The sequence below is a fragment of the Cladosporium halotolerans genome (assembly GCF_011745625.1).
Source record: "Cladosporium halotolerans strain TM138-S3 chromosome Unknown Sca51, whole genome shotgun sequence".
NCBI lineage: Eukaryota > Fungi > Ascomycota > Dothideomycetes > Cladosporiales > Cladosporiaceae > Cladosporium > Cladosporium halotolerans.
The window spans coordinates 34607-51806 of NW_027191502.1; the positions used below are offsets into that span (position 1 = coordinate 34607).

Here is a 17200-nt window from a genome sequence, read left to right on the forward strand (position 1 = left end):
GACAGCGCGTGTGATGCAAAGAGAGATGTTTGTCAGGGTCCAGGAAGAAATGCCCTGCAGCATGGAGTTTTACGTTCGAAAACTCAAGAGTGAGCTGGATCAAATCCCTTACTCCAGAGCCATGGACTTCTGTTTGTCTGATACGGCTCTGCTTGACGAGCTTCGCCTCTCATGGTGCTGGCATCAGATGATCAATTACCATGACCCACCTGGCACGAGCACAACTCGTGTTGATCTGAGTATAACGAACTTGATGCCAGCGGACTTTGCGTCACTGAAAAATGGAGTCTTTAAGTCTTCTCTAGAGGCCATTCACGACCCTCGGCGTGGTCGTCTTCTGCGCAAGTTCTACGAGACAAGTATGCCGAGAGGCCGCAAGAATCACACATGGCTTGAGAAGATGACAAAAGTGCGAGGTTGCCTCAAACAATTCTGGGAGAATGAACGTGAGATGTTTAGAAAAAGTCAGGCTTCGCTTCAGCGCCCAGATTCTTACGTCGAGGGCATTCTTGAAAACTTCTGTTTCGATTTGTCCTCAGAGCACCTCGCCAGGTTGGAAGCAGAGCGTCAGCAAATCGAGAGCGATGAACAACAGGCAAAGGCCGCAAGGGCGCAACGGAAAAGTAGGCCAGCCTTCATCCAGCAAGATTGGAACAACAGGACAGAAGAAGACGGTATCACTCGTCGAAAGCGAACCAAGGCGAAAGCAGCTCGGGATATTACAGAGATGAAGCCCGAGCCTGACGACCCGACCAGAGATCAGCAAGTCATAGCCGATGTCTCTACGGTTTCTGAGCCTCCCCAGGTACCCACAATCCTTGTGAATAAAGAGACGTGCAATGTCTTCGCCGAAATCTTTCCGACTGGTGCGAGCGTGAGCGAAAGCAGTATAAGGTGGTTGGCTTTTGAAAAAGCAATGGAGGATGCCGGTATGACTGTTGCTCACAATGGGGGATCAAAGGTGACATTCACATGTCAAGAGGGGCGAATCTGCTTTCATAAGCCTCATCCTGATCCTACGGTTGATGCTGTAATGCTGCGGTCGTTTGGTCAGCGACTGAGCAAATGGTTCGGCTGGACGAACGACACGTTTGTCTTGAGAGAGAAAGATGGCAATGAGAGAAAGAAACCAGAGTGAGTTGAAGGAGGCGCAAGGTTGCCTAGGTTCACAGGCATGCGACCTTTGAACTTGGTATTGCTGCTGCAAGGAGCCGCGGTCTGGATGAAACACTTGCCTCGAATCCTGTTTCGGCCCCCATGTTGAATTAGGGGTTGCGAAAGTAGGTAGATTAGCTTGACATGCATTCAGCAAAATTACTTGACAACACTCGTCACCATATCTCAGGTCGAGTAAGCATTTTCGAGATGTCTAAAAGCATGATAATGGGCTGTGTTTCAAAACTTTGGGGGAGAAGCAAGTGATGTCGCCCTCGTGCGCGCCTGCCCTCGCTAGCGCGCTGCTGGTCGCGACGCCAGTGCGTCAGCAACGGCGCCTGAGCTTGTTGGCTGCAATAGACGGGAGGCGCCAGCTATCACGAAACATCCCCGACCGCCACACGACATCTTCTCTCCCCGAGCTGCACCCTCGATGATAACAACAAACCAGTCGCTCACGTAGCGCGAACACAATTGAAATCATCCAAGCCATGCCTCGCCGGCTAGGCTTTCTAGGAAGCTTACTTCTTGGCCTGTTATCAGCACAGGCTATTGCGAAGGACAAGAACGAACCCTCGGTCGAGATCACACCCTTCGATAAACCTCCCTTGGATCACTTTTATTTCGAAGATAGCGATGTTGTCCTCCTTAACATCAGAAAGACAGGAGAGGGGAACACGTTTCGGTCGGAAGATGCTGGAGTAACATGGAAACAAGTGAAGGGCGTGGAAAAGGGCCAGACCTACCAGATGCAGAGACATCCCTACATCTCCGACATCGCAGTACTGATAGGGTTGAAGAAGACGCACTGGATCACAAGAGACAAGGGCGAGACCTGGGACGAGTTTACCGTGCAGGATGAAGCCACGATCAGGCAGCTGGTCATCGGCTTTCACGCGACCGATCCGGATCGCATGATCTTTCATGCCGCCGAATGCACTGGGCTGCTATGTCACACGAGAGACTATTACACCACCGATGGCTTTCGTAAAGGCGCGAAACTGCTCCACAAGGATGCGATCAATTGCATGTGGGCTAAGACAGTCGACCAATTCACGACCGGCGATAAGGATCTGGACAACGATCGCATTCTGTGCAACGTGCGAGGAAAGTTCACATTTTGGGAGACCGATAGCCGCCTTTTGGTTTCGGATGATTTCTTCGAAACGGAGGGCGTGGAGCCTGCTCTGCAGGGGACTCGGCCTGTTCCGGGTGTCGTGAATCTGGCGGCTGCTAAGAGTTACTTCGTGGCAGCTGCAAAGAGCGAGGGATCAGCCGAGATGGCAATGTATGTCACGGACGACACGAAGACCTGGCACCGTGCAGAGTTCGGCACCGAACACAAGTTGGAGGAAAGTGCGTACACCCTGTTGGAAGGCACGAATTACAGCATGCAAGTCGATGTGATGACTACCGGTCCAATGAAGCCACCCATGGGCGCCCTCTACACGAGCAACAGCAACGGAACGTTTTTCACCAAGAATGTGGAGCACACCAATCGCAACATGTACGGCCTGGTGGACTTCGAGAAGGTCCAGAACATCCAGGGCATTGTCATGGTCAACATCGTCGACAACTGGGAAGAGGTCGAAGTCAATCCCTTGGCCAGCAAGGATCTTCAAACACGAATATCATTCGACGATGGCAGAACGTGGCAGGCAATGCAGGCTGACGGTAAGGATCTGCATCTGCACTCGGTGACAGACCAACGCAACGAAGGTCGCATCTTCTCCTCCCCAGCTCCCGGTATCGTTATGGGAGTTGGCAACACTGGCAAGCACCTCAAAGAACGCTCCGAGTGCGATACTTGGGTCTCAGATGATGCCGGCATGACTTGGACACGAGCGCTGAAGGGCCCCCATCTTTTCGAGTTCGGAGATCAAGGCGCTCTTCTTGTTGCAATCGAAAGTGAGGAGGAAACGAACGAAATCAGGTGGTCCCTCGACCACGGCAAGGGCAAATGGAACACCTTTAAGCTCGAGCACAAGGTCCGCGCCTTGACCCTCACGACAGCTCCCGACTCTACCAGTCTCAAATTCATTTTAACGGCCGACAAGGGTAAGGGATCCGACGTCGAGCACCAGCTCATTGCGATCGATTTTAGTGAGATGGATGTCCGCAAGTGTGGCAAGAAAGATTTCGAGGACTGGTATGCACGCAAGAGCGACAAGGGTGAGCCGGAGTGTATCATGGGACACACGCAAATGTTCCGCCGTCGCAAGGCCGATGCGGAATGTCTCGTGGACGACGAGTGGCACGACCCTACTCCGGTCTCCGAGGACTGCAAATGTAAAGAAGAAGATTACGAATGCGACTTCAACTTCTCTAAGAGCGAGAAGGGCGTATGTGAGCCCAGTGGTCCTCTGAAGGCGCCCGAAAGCGCCTGCAGAGATGGTCACGACACTTTCCAGGGCTCTTCAGGATATCGCCTCATCCCCGGAAACACGTGTATCAAGGAAGGTGGTGTCGTGAAAGACGAGCCTGTCGAGCGCAAATGCGACGAAACCAAGACTCCTCCTGCATCTGGCGAGGTGAACAAGGAGATCACTACTTTCAAGGGCGACGCCTTCGTCGAGTACTATTATCTCGAGCGCTGTGAGACTTGTGAGGGGGAGGACGAGACCGTCATCATGCGCACCGATCGCAGAGAGGCGTACCTGACTTCGGACCACGGAAAGACCTGGACTCCTGTCGTGAAAGATGAGGAGTTCGTAGCTGTCTACCCGCACGAATACAACAACGACCGCGTCTATCTTGTGACTCCCAGCAAGACGGTTTTTTATTCTGAGAACCGCGGCAAAAAGTTCCACCATTTCGAGGCGCCGGAAGTACCAAACATGGACCGTCTCCAAATTCTTGGATTCCATCCTAAGGAGAAGGACTGGCTCATCTGGACTGGCGGCCGTGACTGCGACTCTGCGAGCTCCAACTGCCAAACTATCGCATATGTCTCGAAGCGAAATGGCGAGGGCTGGGAGCCTCTTCTGAAGAGCGTCCGCAAGTGTCAATTCGTGTACCGCGAGACTCGACCGGACTCCGACCAGCTGGTGTACTGCGAGCAATACGAGAAGGAAGACCCTGATCAGCCTCTCAATTTGTTAAGCAGCACAGACTGGTTTGAGCACAAGAACGAGGTCAAGCGCGACGTAATCAGCTTTGCCACGATGGCTGAGTACATCGTTGTGGCTCTCCGTGACGAAGACCAGCAAAGCTTGAAGGTCGATGCCTCCATTGATGGCCTCGAGTTCGCCGATGCCAACTTCCCCAGCAATTTCAAGGTTGCGCATCAGCAGGCGTACACTGTCCTCGACTCTAGCACCCACTCGATCTTCCTACATGTCACCGTGAACAACAGGCTTGACCAAGAATATGGATCGATCTTGAAGTCCAACTCGAACGGCACCAACTACATTCTCGCTATCAGCGAGGTCAATCGCAACAAGCTCGGCTACGTTGACTTCGAGAAGATGCAAGGACTCGAAGGTGTCGCTCTGGTAAACGTGGTCGCAAACGCAAAGGAAACAGACGGTGGGGCAGTCAAGAAGCTTAAGACCATGATCACTCACAACGACGGCGCCGAGTGGGATTACATCCAGCGTCCTGAGAATCCCAAGAACTTCAAGGTCGACTGGTGCGACGGTAGCAGCGACAAGTGCGCGCTTCATCTTCACGGTTACACCGAGCGTGACGACCCTCGTGACACTTTCTCCTCGCCATCTGCAGTTGGCTTGATGATGGCTGTCGGCAATGTCGGCGATTACCTTGGCTACAAGAAGGATGCCGACACTTTCATCACGAGAGACGGTGGCATTACGTGGAGCATGGTCAACGAGGGTACATGGATGTGGGAGTACGGCGACCAGGGCTCCATCATCACCATTGTCAAGAAGGACGAGCCTGTGAAGGAGGTTCTCTACACGCTCAACGAGGGCATCGACTGGCTTACTTACACCTTTACCGACGAGCCGATGGTCGTTGATGATATCACCACTGTTCCCTCTGACACTAGCCGCAACTTCCTCCTTTGGGGCAAGGTCAAGGGCTCGCTTACAACTGTCAACCTTGACTTCTCCGGCTTGAAGGAGCGCAATGAAGAGTGTCGCCTTGACGAGAAGGACCCAGAAAGCAGCAGCAGTGACTACTCCCTCTGGGAACCGAAGCACCCTCTCATGGACGACAACTGCCTCTTCGGACACGTCGCGCAGTATCACCGCAAGAAGATCGACAGCGAGTGTTACAACGGCCGCGAATTGCAGCACCTCCACAGCATTGCTCGCAACTGCACCTGCACGCGCCGTGACTTCGAGTGCGACTACAATTTCGAACGCCAGTCGGATGGTACCTGCAAGCTCGTCGAAGGCCTCGAGGCTCCTGATCCTGCTGCGATTTGCAAGAAGGACAAGAACGCCATCGAATACTACGACATCACTGGCTACAGGCGCATTCCTCTCACCACTTGCGAGGGCGGCCAGGATCTCGAATACACCTCCAACACTCACCCTTGCCCAGGCAAGGAGCCGGACTACGAGAAGAAACACTCTGTATCTGGTGTTGGACTCTTCTTCGCAATCTTCCTGCCAATCGCAGCGGCAGCTGGTGTTGGATACTGGGTGTGGAAGAACTGGGACGGTAAGTTTGGCCGCATCCAGCTCGGAGACGGCGGTGCGGCTGGTTCGCGCATCGGCATGGGCGGAGCCTTCGACCGCGAAGCGCCTTGGATCAAGTACCCCGTACTGGTCGTCAGCGGCATCGTGGCCGTAGTTGCGGCGCTGCCCATGGTCGCTGGCAGCATTTGGAACGCGGTCTCGACAAGATTCGGACGCGATGGTGGCAGGTTCGGCGGTGTCGGAAGGCCTTACACGAGCCGCAGCAGCTTCTCGAGAGGCAGGGGTGGGTACAGTGTTGTGGACCCGGATGATGGTGAGCTTCTTGGTGAGGACAGCGAGGATGAGGTGTAAGCATCGTGAGAACGGGAGAGATTGTATGAGCGAACGGGAGACTTTTTTGTATACTGTCATCTTATGGTGCATGTAGCTGCGATACCAGTGTAGATTATGAGAATTGAATTCAAAGTATGACCAAAAGATTCAGCGAAGTTCTGCACCACCTTACCAATGAATCTTCAGTTGCGTTGGAGTCTAATAAAGGCGGCGAGATTCCATGTCTCGTGAAACTCGTTGTGGACCCACCCAGTGCTTGAACAGCCATCCTTGAATCGCCTCAAACAGCAACGACAGCACTTTTACGAATCGAGCAACAGCATCCCCATATCTGCGATATAAGGCCCTCTTGAATTTTGCACTTACATAATGCCCGACGGCGAGCAGTCATCGTCGAAGGTGACGTACCTGTCCCTCGTGGCGTCTTGCGATGAGTGCGTCTTCCTCTTGACAATCTCATGAAATTTCCCTAACGGTCGAATAGCTTTCCATACGGCCCTGCTGCGGACAAGTATTATCAGCTCTACCTACCGAATGATGATGAGCCGCATGGTTATATGCTCCCGGAGACGGTCCAGAAGATGCCATGGACCACAGATTTTGAGGTGCAACACAGCCACCCTCGCAAAGTTTTGGTCTTGGATAAGTCCAAGGGCAGAGACACGGCGAATGCCGTGAACGAGGCTTTCTCAGCTGTTGTTACTTCTTGCATCGAGCAGAGCTTATTTCACGTGCTGGTCGGCCAACACAGTGAGCCTTTCGCCGTTGTGGGCGCCCGGTACGACAAGCCGGTCTATGTGGAGCGCTTCGCCGCCGCTCTCTTTGGTGTCACAACCAGAGGTGCCCACATGGTTGCTTATCACAGAGACAAGAATGGCATGAAGGTTTGGGTTCCACGACGAGCTGCTCACCTCTACACCTATCCAAACATGCTCGACACGACGGTTGCCGGCGGCGTCAAATCTGGTGTGCCACCGTTCCAAACAATTGTGGAAGAATCAGACGAAGAAGCATCGCTACCTGAAGATCTCGTCCGCCAGAGAGCTGTGTGCAGAGGCGTCATTTCCCACATGAACGTGACTGGCCAAGATTTTCCCGGCGAGCAAGGACTCGTCACGCCGGACTACGTCTACGTCTACGACATTGAGTTGCCCCAGGACGTGATACCAAAGCCACACGACGATGAAGTCAACAGCTTCACGCTCATGAGTGTGGATGAATTGCAGGCGGCTCTGCTGCACGAAGAGTTCAAGCCAGACTCAGCGGCCGTCCTTGTCGACTTTCTCATCAGGCATGGCGTTATTACGCCTGAGAATGAGCCTGAGTTTGTCGAAATCAGTATGCGATTACACCGACGATTGCCTTTCAGAACGGGCTAGATCGCGATGCAGATGGGCTTGATCGGGTTCTTGTGTCTTTGGACGTTTTACATTCCCGGCTTGTGAACGAACCTAACACCTGTACAACAACTTGGAAAGTGTCTTACATGCCCTTGTTGTGCCACGGATGAGAGTGACAAGGGCATGCAAACTCCTAAAAAGGCGTATCCTAGTACTGTATGTCACAGCATCGGATTTGACTCCGTTCGGGCCCACGTGGTTCCCCTAGTCTACTGTGCAGACTGCTCGCTACATGCCTCCATGAAGACATTCCAAGCCCTGGTATTTTGCCTGAACAACGAGACTAAGGTAATTGATTTCAGGGCAGAGGTCTTATGACTGGGATCAGCTCGCGTGTATCTCTCATTGCTATATAGAGCACGCAACGTCTCCGTGCTCCCATCGTGTATACACGTGGATATGAGGTCATATCTGGGTGTACAGGCAACGTGAAACCATCGATGCTGTGGAGATGGGGAACGTCTTGGATGGACCCCGCCGAATGCCCGCATACGAAGTCATCGGCTACGTCTTGCCACGAATGCTTCGCCTCGTTGTGGGATGCGCTGAGAACGTCATGACTTGTCGGACTGGAAGTCGCACGCTGCTAATAATGACGGCACAGCGAGACACTAACATCGTATATAAACGTGTAGAACATTGTCATTTAGGTTTGTTTCCCACTACCACTCACACCAAGTCCCAAACAAATTAACAATAACTTCAATCACTATGTCTTCCATCAACCCCACAAACGAGAAGGGCCAAGGCGCATCCCACGCCGTCGACTCCCAAGTCCCTGGCAAGGTCCAGGAGAAGGTCCGTACTCCATCAATCCCTCTACACTCAACATCCACCAACGCGGATACGTGCCAGGTTCCCAAGAGTGTTGAAGATAAGCTCCCGGATGCGGCACACGACACCGGCAGCAATCGACAGACTGGAAAGGTTTCCCACGCGACCGGCGACTCTAAGGTGCCCCAGACCCTGCAGGAGGGCCTCCCCGAGAAGGTCGAGAAGGTCGTCCCGAACTCTATCCACGACACGTCGGGAGCGAAGTTCAGTGATGGGTCGGTTGACACCAAGTAATGGTTGATAAGCTTTGGAATTATGTTCGACAACAATGACATGAGGTTATGCAAGAAAAGGCTGTCTTTATCACATTCGCACCATGTCTTTGGTAGTCATGACGCACGCTTTGGCCTCGCACATGGAGTCAAATGATGATTGGTGTATTCCAATATGAACGCTGCTCTTCCAATATGTGAGTCGCCATACTTTACGGCCAGAAGGTAGACTTCGTGTGTAAGTTGGTTATGACATCTTCCAATGTTCAATGATGATTAAGGAGCGATCTGAGGACTATACTCGTCATGTCCGGCAGGGGGGTATCGCGGCGATATAATATCAAGGGTTAGGGTTGGGGTAATCCGACTTCGGTCGATATACAAATGAGGGCCTCCGAAACATTCTCAAATGACGCGGGGGCATCTTCGCCCTTAGGAGGTGATGACTCGAATCAGTCATGTGTTATCCACAGGCAGATTGACATGTGTGCATTCCAACTCACATGATATCGGGCCGTGAGATGGATGTGCCTATAATCATGATGTCAGCAGGAAATCAACATTTCATGATTGGCTCTATTTCGGTCTTTCGACTGACCGTCCCGTCTCATATCGTCGCGTACCTGCATAAGTACATCCACCGGAAGACAACATGGCCTTCCGTAGCCTATTGCGAAGCTGCGAAGAATGAGGACCACGCCGTTCTGACGTGTGGATGATTGAAGCCCGCGCAGCCTTCTTTCACTACGTATGCCCTAGGAAGAAGCGACTCTAAGGACCTTTCATGAATGCGAGAAGACACATATGCAGCTCGAAAACGATTCGATCTCCCCTTCAAATTTCACTTATCCGTTGAGATCACCTCAAATCTTCTAGTGGCAGCAACAATGTCATCAGCAGTAAAGAACGTCCAGACAACCATCCAAGAGGATTTTGGTAGCTTCGGTCACAACGCAGCAAGCCCCGAGAATCAATTCAGCCTCGACAATGTCCCAGATCAGACAGGCAAAGTCGCCGTTGTGACCGGGGGCAGCGAGGGCATCGGGTATGGATGCACTCGCTCCCTGCTCGCTAAGAACATCAGCAAGCTCTTCATCTTATCCCTCTCCAAAGATGTCGTCGACGGCGCTCGCGATGCCATCAAGCAGGATCTAGGAGAGGACATCGCTAAGCGTACCCACTGGATTCAGTGTGACCTGAGCGACTGGATGCAAGCAGCCAAGGTGGCGAAGGAAATCAGCAGCTCTACCGACAGACTGGACATCCTCATCAACAACGCAGCCCGTGGAATCATGACGGCACAACTCACCGGTTATGGTGTCGACAGACACATGGCGCTGAACCATATGGGCCCTGTCATAATCACCTCTCACCTCCTGCCTCTGTTGAAGAAGACCGCCAGCGAGAACAACAAAGTCCGGATCGTTAATTTGGCCTCCAACGCCCACGAGCAGGTCCCGAAAGATCTGAGCTTCAAGAGCCTCGAAGCCATCAACCAGGATCTTGGTCCCATGGCTACTTACGGACGCTCAAAGCTGGCCGCACTACTTTACGCAAGATATCTGAACCGCCATCTCACGAAGACGCACCCCAACATTTTGGCCAACGCTACCCACCCTGGCTTCGTCGATACGAAGATGACAGATCAGCATATCCACGAGCCCTGCCCTCGTAAGTATCGTGTCCGAACACACCTTCCATACTTTGCTGACACTTTCTTCAGTGGGTGGATATGCCATGTCTGCAGGACTGAAGCCATTCATGAAGACCCAATGGGAAGGTTGTGTCTCGACGGTCTGGGCAGCCACATGCGCCGATAAGAGTGGCGAATATATTTGCCCTCCGGTGACGCCTGAGCCGGGTAGCGAAATGTCTCGGGACGAGCAGATGGCAGAGGATCTGATGAAGCTCACAAGGGACGTTGTGACAGAGAAGACCAAGAGCGACTCAGTGGAGAAGGGATGTCCGATGAAAGATTATTGATCTGCTGCATCCATCATAGCGGATAGAGTCGTGAATCACAGTCCGCGAGCATTTGGTGCCGAGGCAAAAGTCGTACTGGGTCGAATGCAATCATATACAGGAGGTCAGCATGAAGCATCTTGTAGTTGTGCGGCTGTCTAAGTATATTGACATCTCACTGCCCCAGGTCGTGCGGCCACGACTTTTCTCGCGGAAACTCAAATCTAGCACAGCTTCAAATTGAGAACGACATCCTTGTCCTGGCACGCATGCACTTTCTTGTCATACCTAGAAATCTAAGGTCAGGAGCATGTACCTCTCAAATGTTCAAGCTGAATCAACTTACGTTGTAGCATTCCCGCACGCGTTCGTCTCGCCGCTAGTGATATTGAAAGTCTGGCGTTCAAAAGGATCACCGTCGACGTGACTAATAGTCCAATACAAGATGCCCATATCGGTGCTCGTGCCTAGGATCAATTTGGCGGTCTCGTTAGACCAGAATCTGTCCGTCTTGGAGACACCAAGGCTGTTCCCCACGCCAAGTATCTCGGTATCCCACTGTCCGCCTGCGCCCTTGATTTCCAAGGGACCGATGGTAGACTTTGTGCTATTGATGTTGGTGATCCAAATGGACTCAGTGCAATTGTTGAGAACGGATTGGGAGGAGACGGCGGCGGAAGTCGAAGTGAGGGCTAGTGTGGTGGCCCAGGCTGAAGCGGTGAAGTGCATGTCTGTTACTGTGCTTCTTCGATTGAGACGGGGGATTCCTTAGTCAGACGTAGTGGTTTGGCGGTGGCGTCTACTAGAGCGTCGAAGTCGAAAGACGATAGGCTTTTTGTACTCCTCCCGCCAAGGCTTGAGATGCTTTTGACAAAGAATGAAAGTTACAACTTGAGCGTCATGTTGTCGTACGAGTAGGTCATTTCGTGCCTCATACTGCAGGGGCTGAGACCGTGGTATGTCATTGCCGTGGCGCGCCTGTCAGTCGTCATTGCACGTTCCTTTGCTTGAAAGCTGCTGGTTTCAACGTGCCTTGCAGGTCTTACCTTGCCCCTTGCATGTGGTGACATGATTTTCGCCGTGTCCTGACTGTGATATTGGAGGGTAATACATTTTCGGCGTTGCGCCTCAGTAATGGGTGACATGGTTTCAGAAACAAGGCGTGATTCAAAAACGAGGGTTGGATAGTCAAAAGGAAACCAGAACTTGGTATAAGCATGCTGTATACTCTTCTTCGATTGGCAGCTGTTCAATGACAGCACGAGCTTCCGGCACGACATCCACTTTTGGGGAGGGCCGAAAGTACTGCCGTTTGTGATACGAGGCGGGCGATGTGTGATCAGGCCTCTCTGTCTTTGTCTCAAGGTCGGTAATTGTTCTTTCCTGGAAATGTTCGCGGAGGGATCACGATGAGCTCTGCTTAGCCTTCGAAGCAGCCTGTGAAGCTTCTGTATCGCGGCAATTAGTATCCAAACACGTTCGCGAATGTCAGCTGGACGTGCAGCGTACCTCTCCTTGTGGCATCCTCGAGCAACGGCGTGTCCACTGCGTTCGCAGGCAGGTGCACATAGCGCACTACGCTTCCACGGATGAAGACATTCTTAACCGAACTCTGCAGAACAGCGCCAGTCAGCCTTTGTCCTCGTGACTACCATGTATCCTCAACCCTCGTATTCAGCGCAACGCAAACTTCTCCCCAGCTATAGTCTTGTCTCCCCATGCTGTTACATGACTGACTCACCAGGTGAGGGTATTTCATCTCTTCCACAACCGAGATGTCGTCCAGCTTGATGTTGAGGTACTGGTCCACGCTCTTCAAAGTGCCTCGCACGGAAATGTCATTCTTGAGCTCGACGGTGACCTCGTGGTTGACCAGAGTCTTGAAGAAGCTGTAGCACGGAAACAGAGTTAGCATGCGCACTAGTTGAGTTTTGAATACTACGCGCCGTCGTCTTGTCGCGTGGGTCGAGGAGCCATATGGACCAAGCACAAGGCCGGCTAGCTGTGCAAGTGCGCGCCATGTGCATCAGGGAATCGACACTGCGGCGGTGGCATGTGTGGAAGGTCGAAGAGGGATTTACCTGAAGAACAGCATCCTTGCGGTGTGTGAGGAGGAGAGGCTTGGAGTATCACGGCAGCATGTCCATGGGCGCAAGTTCGGCGACGCTTGGAGTCGCACACACAGGTGCGTTCAGCGTCGCGCTGGCGCTGGCGGACGCCGAACGAACGTCGTCACTCAGGGCTGTCACTTCGCGGTTGGTCACGTGCATCCATCCCGTCGCCTTTTCTACGTGCACATAGTATCACGGTAATCGAATAAGCACACGAAACATCACCCTATTGGAAATTCCAAACGGTTGCTTTAATGCAAATTTTCTTAGGGAGACAAGATACAACTCTAGGAGGGTCAACTCATCGAGCACAGAGCCTTCTCTCCAGCTGCTTTACGAATCTTGCTGGAGCTTGCACCTCTCTCGAGCGAAGGCTTTGAGGCGTTGCTGCACCTGATCGGATTCCGGACTTGCTGCTGCCCGCTCTTTCTGCTATGCTGAATCTATTCCCATGTTGTCAACAATTGACTCGCATGTCGAACTGAGTGAACTTCTCGACAGGCATCATAAGGTTGGATATACTTGGATATGTTATGTTGACAGTATGTAGAAGACTATGTATCGAGTCTAGAGTCGTCTTACCGCTGTCTCTTCCGGTGAATGAATACCAAGCCGAGATAGGCGAAGATGCGGTAGACGGCGCCGATGAGAACGAGCATCCTATTGGCGACATTTGTTAGCCGTCCTTCGATAAGTCAGAGGAACATGTTGCCATGACACTTACCCGATATCCAAATGATACTGATCCAAGGTGTATCCAACCGATTCTGCAGCCAGGTCGACTTTGTACAGATATGCCAAAGGCATGATATTCTGGCTGAAGTACGCTTCCGTGAACCAGACGCCGGGACTCAAGCGCCAGAACCACTCCAGATGCCAACCTTTGACTTTCGATAACGGGGGAGCGACGCCGCCCAGGACTCCTATGATGAGTGAACCTAGTACTGCTAGCAGTGGTCCGTTCTCGCGCTTGACAACCATTGCTACGCATGAAGCGAGACCGTAAACGCACCAGAAATACATCAGGTTGGCAGCGTACATCTCGGTGAATGTGATGAGCGGGGTGGCGAGGATGCAGAGGAAGATGGTAAAGTGCAAACTGCTCAAGGCAATGCGAGGGAGTGTTGACAGCAGCTTCCCGACGTAGTATGCACTGCGGCTGTGGCCCGAAGCCGTCTCACGCCAATAGATCAGTTTCTCTTCGCCAAAGACCCAAAACCCGGGCGCTGAGGAGGCAAGTCCGATCGCCATACCGCCCAAAAGCCCTAGTTGAGGTGTTCCTTGGTAATCGACGGCACTGCTGAGCAAGGTGAACGGCTCGTGGTAGAGGCCTTGGAAGAGATGTCCTTTAGAAGCAAAAGCCGAGAGCCCGATTACGAGCCCAGCAAGACCGCCAACACCGATCTCAAAAAAGAAGCTCGTTGCATTCCGAACTTGCTGAGTCATCGCTCGCTTGAAACAGTAGTAAACTTGGGCAGGCCAGGAGGCGCCGCGACATTGCATAGTGCGGTGGAGTTCGTTTTCCTGCTCGACGGTGCTGTTCAAGGACTGATTGCTGATTCGACGACTTTCGCGAGACTTGAAAGTCGACTGACTCTCGGAACTGAATATGGACAGGTGCTTTGGGGGGGTCGTGTATTGTCCGCTCTGCTTCCACTGATCGATCAAGTACTGTACTCCAACGTCTCGTTTTTTGCTGCCCACAGCATACTGAGCACCATCTCCCGTGATGATATCCATCAAAGTGTCGGCAGGGTTAGCCTGGTGAGGGAAAGCGAAGCCCATGGTCTCAAAGTAGTCGTGGACTCTATCTGTTGGTCCGCTGTATACACTGCGACCAGATGCGAGGAGAAGTAGTTGATCGAATTCGTAGAATATTTTCTCGCGCGGCTGGTGTACAATGGCAATGACGGTCACACCGAGTTTGCTCACAGCCTTGAGTAGTCGCATGATCGATGAAGCACTTGTAGCATCCAGTCCAGAAGTCGGTTCGTCCAAGAAGATGGCCATTGGTGCTGCTGCAAGTTCGATGCCAATGTTGACACGCTTCCTCTGCCCACCGGAAATCACCGGTTTTCGAGCATCCCCTACGCGCATGTGTTTCACGTGAGTGAGCTGCAGACAAGCCAGTAATGAGTCCACATGATCTTGAATCTCTCTGTCTTTCCATCTTGCTGGGAGCCTGCAGCGCGCTGAGTGCAATATGTTCTCCCTGACAGTCAGTTCAGGGAAGACGATATCGTCTTGCGGCACGTAGCCTATCAATTTCCTGTATTTGAAAATGTCTTTCGACCAGCCGTTGATCTTGACAGTGCCTCCAGTGGCACGCTTTTTGCCCATCAAGACATTGAGGAATGTGCTTTTGCCAGCTCCTGATCCTCCCATAACACCCCACATGGAACCCCGAGGCATTGTACCAGTCACCTCTTGCAGGATCTTTTTGCCTCTTTTTGTCTCGAACGCCAGGTTCTCAAAGTCAAAGCTCAGCCCGATCGACTGTGTCGTGATTGATTTGCTCACGGATCGAATGAATCGTTGAAAGTCAGGATTGCTCTGGAAGTCGGCATCGATCTCGTCTTCGTCGAAGGTCGACACCTGGTCGTCATCCGTATAGCCATCCATGTTGTCCACGCGCCCATTGTCTCGGCGCATATGCGCAACGTGAGGAAGCTGAGGAGACAGCGTTTGGCTGGAAGCAGGCGATACGTTCCCAGGTATAGCGGGAGACGAAATGGGAGGCATTTGGCCTCCAGAAATTTTCGACGATCTCAGCAATTGCTCATGCATCTCGGTGTCACGGATGCTTGTGCCCTCAGAAGCCGCATATTTCTTAGGCCTACTTTTTCTCCATTTGCTGATCCCGAATCCAATGGCGACTAGAACTCCAAGTAAAGCGTCCAGAATGAGGGTTACCCATACTGGCGCCAAAACCACCTGGTTCACGGAACCCTCAGGACATAAAGATCCGCGCGTACAGTTGAATGGAGCTCGGGATCCCGAAGGGCAGAATGTGCCTTTTGGGCAAAGGATCTCGCTCTTGCCGTCGGGACAGTAATGACCGTTCGCGCAAATCTTGGGCTCGAGCACACCTTGTGGACCGCAGGTCTGGCCCATAGCGCGCATCCCCTGACACTTCTCGTAAGGTGGACAGTATTGAGGGGGATGCTGGTCGTCGGAGTTTGGACCTGACAGTCTATTAGCTTTGGTGAAGGTCTACAGATGAAATTATCGACAAAACTTGCAATGAAATCCAGGTAGGCAAGTATCGTTCAGAGCCAAAGCCACTGGCAGAGATCCACTCCTGTAGCATCCAGTTTGAGTGTAATTGAGTGAGTATGCGTATGCGTCAAATTCCCTCGACTGCATGTTTAGGTCCTCAAAACCTTCCAGCAAATGTCGATTTGCCTGGCCGGCACTTTGCACTTCCAGGCTCTGCTGTGGCGTAAGAGAGATCGCACTGGTAGCCATGGCAAAGTCGACCGTCCTCTGTTGGTCGTTCTGCGATTGCATGATTGCAAAAGTGTACGCCTTGAGCGCCGGGAAGAATGTCGATATTGCTGTTGAGACAGTCGAAAGAATGTGATTGCGATTTGTTCGGTGTATTGCGGCTTTCGTTCATCAGTCTACACCGATGCCTGAGCTGGGAAGGGTGCAGATACACCAGGCTCCCTCCACCTTCCGTCTTTTAGTCAAGCCGTCACTTCCCGAAGCCTTGAGCAAGCAACAGCGTGAGGACAGGGTGGATGTACATATGAAAAGGTAAGATAGCGAGCAAAAGTTGAGTGCAAAACACGAAAGGAGGAAAGGAAACAATAACCGCACTATGGCGCAGCAAGAAATCCTACCATTCACAAGTACGATCCTTTAGTTGGGTCCCAATCTGAAAGATCTGGGTCTCGTGCGCAAGCATAAGGTCCCGTCAAAGTCAGACAGACGGCAGCCGCAGGGCATGGCAGTACGAGTGGACTGGCCGGTGTATCTTTGCTGCTATCATCATCGTCACAGCTGAGGCACAGCACAACTGAAAATAGGCGGCTCGTAGCAACGGTGCGGTGGCAGGTGCCGCGTGGTGACATGTGAGTACCATTGACATGATTCTGATGGGCGAAAGAATGATGACCGAAGGATGGGGCGGAGGAGAAGAGTGGCGGTGTTGGCGTAGGAGCGTGCTTTTGGCGTGAACTCCGCTGATTGGCAGGCCCATATGGACTTGCAGAGCTGAACGGTCTCTGTCGGCGACATGAATGGTGGGAAACGCGGCAGTTAGGATGTCTCCAGACTGGTGAGAAGACGCTGTGTATTCCTTTTCAGCAGTGGCGTGTTGTTGCCAGGACCCGATATAGTCCAGTCAGCCCACCGCTCAGCGCGGCTGTGCAGCATCGGGGCCGCACAGCCCAGGTAGGGCAAGGATCAATCATGCGCGAAGGATGTGAGATCCACCAAACACTGCCAACATCACTACCTTAAGGAAGACCCACACCTGTCCGGGTCACTAGTTAGTATGACCATCGCTTTGGCAGTGCCCACCTCTGTAGCTGGCTTCAAAGAACCACATTGCCACTGCTGCAACTAATGAAATGTAAACA

At 52.5% G+C, this 17200-nt stretch overlaps 7 protein-coding genes across 7 annotated transcripts; 4 read left to right on the plus strand and 3 right to left on the minus strand.

The window, feature by feature from the left end:
• Window positions 1-1904: 1904 nt before the first annotated feature.
• WHR41_08925 (uncharacterized protein) lies at window positions 1905-6113 on the plus strand (the record flags this gene model as incomplete). The annotated part of the gene is made up of 1 exon (XM_069377529.1): window positions 1905-6113. One exon carries the CDS (start codon window positions 1905-1907, stop codon window positions 6111-6113), a length of 4209 nt encoding a protein of 1402 aa, XP_069225534.1.
• A 267-nt stretch (window positions 6114-6380) lies between these two features.
• On the plus strand, window positions 6381-7586 carry WHR41_08926 (uncharacterized protein). The gene is made up of 2 exons (XM_069377530.1): window positions 6381-6529; window positions 6580-7586. Exons 1-2 carry the CDS (start codon window positions 6465-6467, stop codon window positions 7472-7474), a joined length of 960 nt encoding a protein of 319 aa, XP_069225507.1. The 5' UTR covers window positions 6381-6464; the 3' UTR covers window positions 7475-7586.
• Window positions 7587-8007: 421 nt separating this feature from the next.
• WHR41_08927 (uncharacterized protein) lies at window positions 8008-8845 on the plus strand. Its single transcript, XM_069377531.1, has 2 exons — window positions 8008-8293; window positions 8351-8845. Exons 1-2 carry the CDS (start codon window positions 8207-8209, stop codon window positions 8561-8563), a joined length of 300 nt encoding a protein of 99 aa, XP_069225506.1. The 5' UTR covers window positions 8008-8206; the 3' UTR covers window positions 8564-8845.
• Window positions 8846-9108: 263 nt separating this feature from the next.
• WHR41_08928 (uncharacterized protein) lies at window positions 9109-10858 on the plus strand. The gene is made up of 2 exons (XM_069377532.1): window positions 9109-10212; window positions 10265-10858. Exons 1-2 carry the CDS (start codon window positions 9330-9332, stop codon window positions 10522-10524), a joined length of 1143 nt encoding a protein of 380 aa, XP_069225509.1. The 5' UTR covers window positions 9109-9329; the 3' UTR covers window positions 10525-10858.
• Window positions 10598-11232, minus strand: WHR41_08929 (uncharacterized protein; the record flags this gene model as incomplete). Its single annotated transcript, XM_069377533.1, has 2 exons — window positions 10598-10791; window positions 10850-11232. 2 exons carry the CDS (start codon window positions 11230-11232, stop codon window positions 10728-10730), a joined length of 447 nt encoding a protein of 148 aa, XP_069225508.1. The 3' UTR covers window positions 10598-10727.
• Window positions 11233-11907: 675 nt separating this feature from the next.
• LSM2 (U6 snRNA-associated Sm-like protein LSm2) lies at window positions 11908-12643 on the minus strand (the record flags this gene model as incomplete). Its single annotated transcript, XM_069377534.1, has 4 exons — window positions 12585-12643; window positions 12245-12392; window positions 12013-12115; window positions 11908-11951 (listed from the first exon to the last, which is right to left on the minus strand). Exons 1-4 carry the CDS (start codon window positions 12596-12598, stop codon window positions 11908-11910), a joined length of 309 nt encoding a protein of 102 aa, XP_069225510.1. The 5' UTR covers window positions 12599-12643.
• A 392-nt stretch (window positions 12644-13035) lies between these two features.
• On the minus strand, window positions 13036-16124 carry WHR41_08931 (uncharacterized protein; the record flags this gene model as incomplete). The annotated part of the gene is made up of 3 exons (XM_069377535.1): window positions 13036-13274; window positions 13339-15799; window positions 15857-16124. 3 exons carry the CDS (start codon window positions 16122-16124, stop codon window positions 13193-13195), a joined length of 2811 nt encoding a protein of 936 aa, XP_069225532.1. The 3' UTR covers window positions 13036-13192.
• Window positions 16125-17200: the final 1076 nt, after the last annotated feature.

Excerpts from the sequence above, each read along its gene's own strand:
- WHR41_08927 (XM_069377531.1), top strand. The coding sequence starts at position 8,207 with ATGTCTTCCATCAACCCCACAAACGAGAAGGGCCAAGGCGCATCCCAC. Across the intron at positions 8,294-8,350 it reads CTGGCAAGGTCCAGGAGAAG|GTTCCCAAGAGTGTTGAAGA; the intron begins GTCCGTACTCCA and ends GATACGTGCCAG.
- WHR41_08926 (XM_069377530.1), top strand. The coding sequence starts at position 6,465 with ATGCCCGACGGCGAGCAGTCATCGTCGAAGGTGACGTACCTGTCCCTC. Across the intron at positions 6,530-6,579 it reads CTCGTGGCGTCTTGCGATGA|CTTTCCATACGGCCCTGCTG; the intron begins GTGCGTCTTCCT and ends ACGGTCGAATAG.
- WHR41_08928 (XM_069377532.1), top strand. The coding sequence starts at position 9,330 with ATGCGAGAAGACACATATGCAGCTCGAAAACGATTCGATCTCCCCTTC. Across the intron at positions 10,213-10,264 it reads TATCCACGAGCCCTGCCCTC|TGGGTGGATATGCCATGTCT; the intron begins GTAAGTATCGTG and ends CACTTTCTTCAG.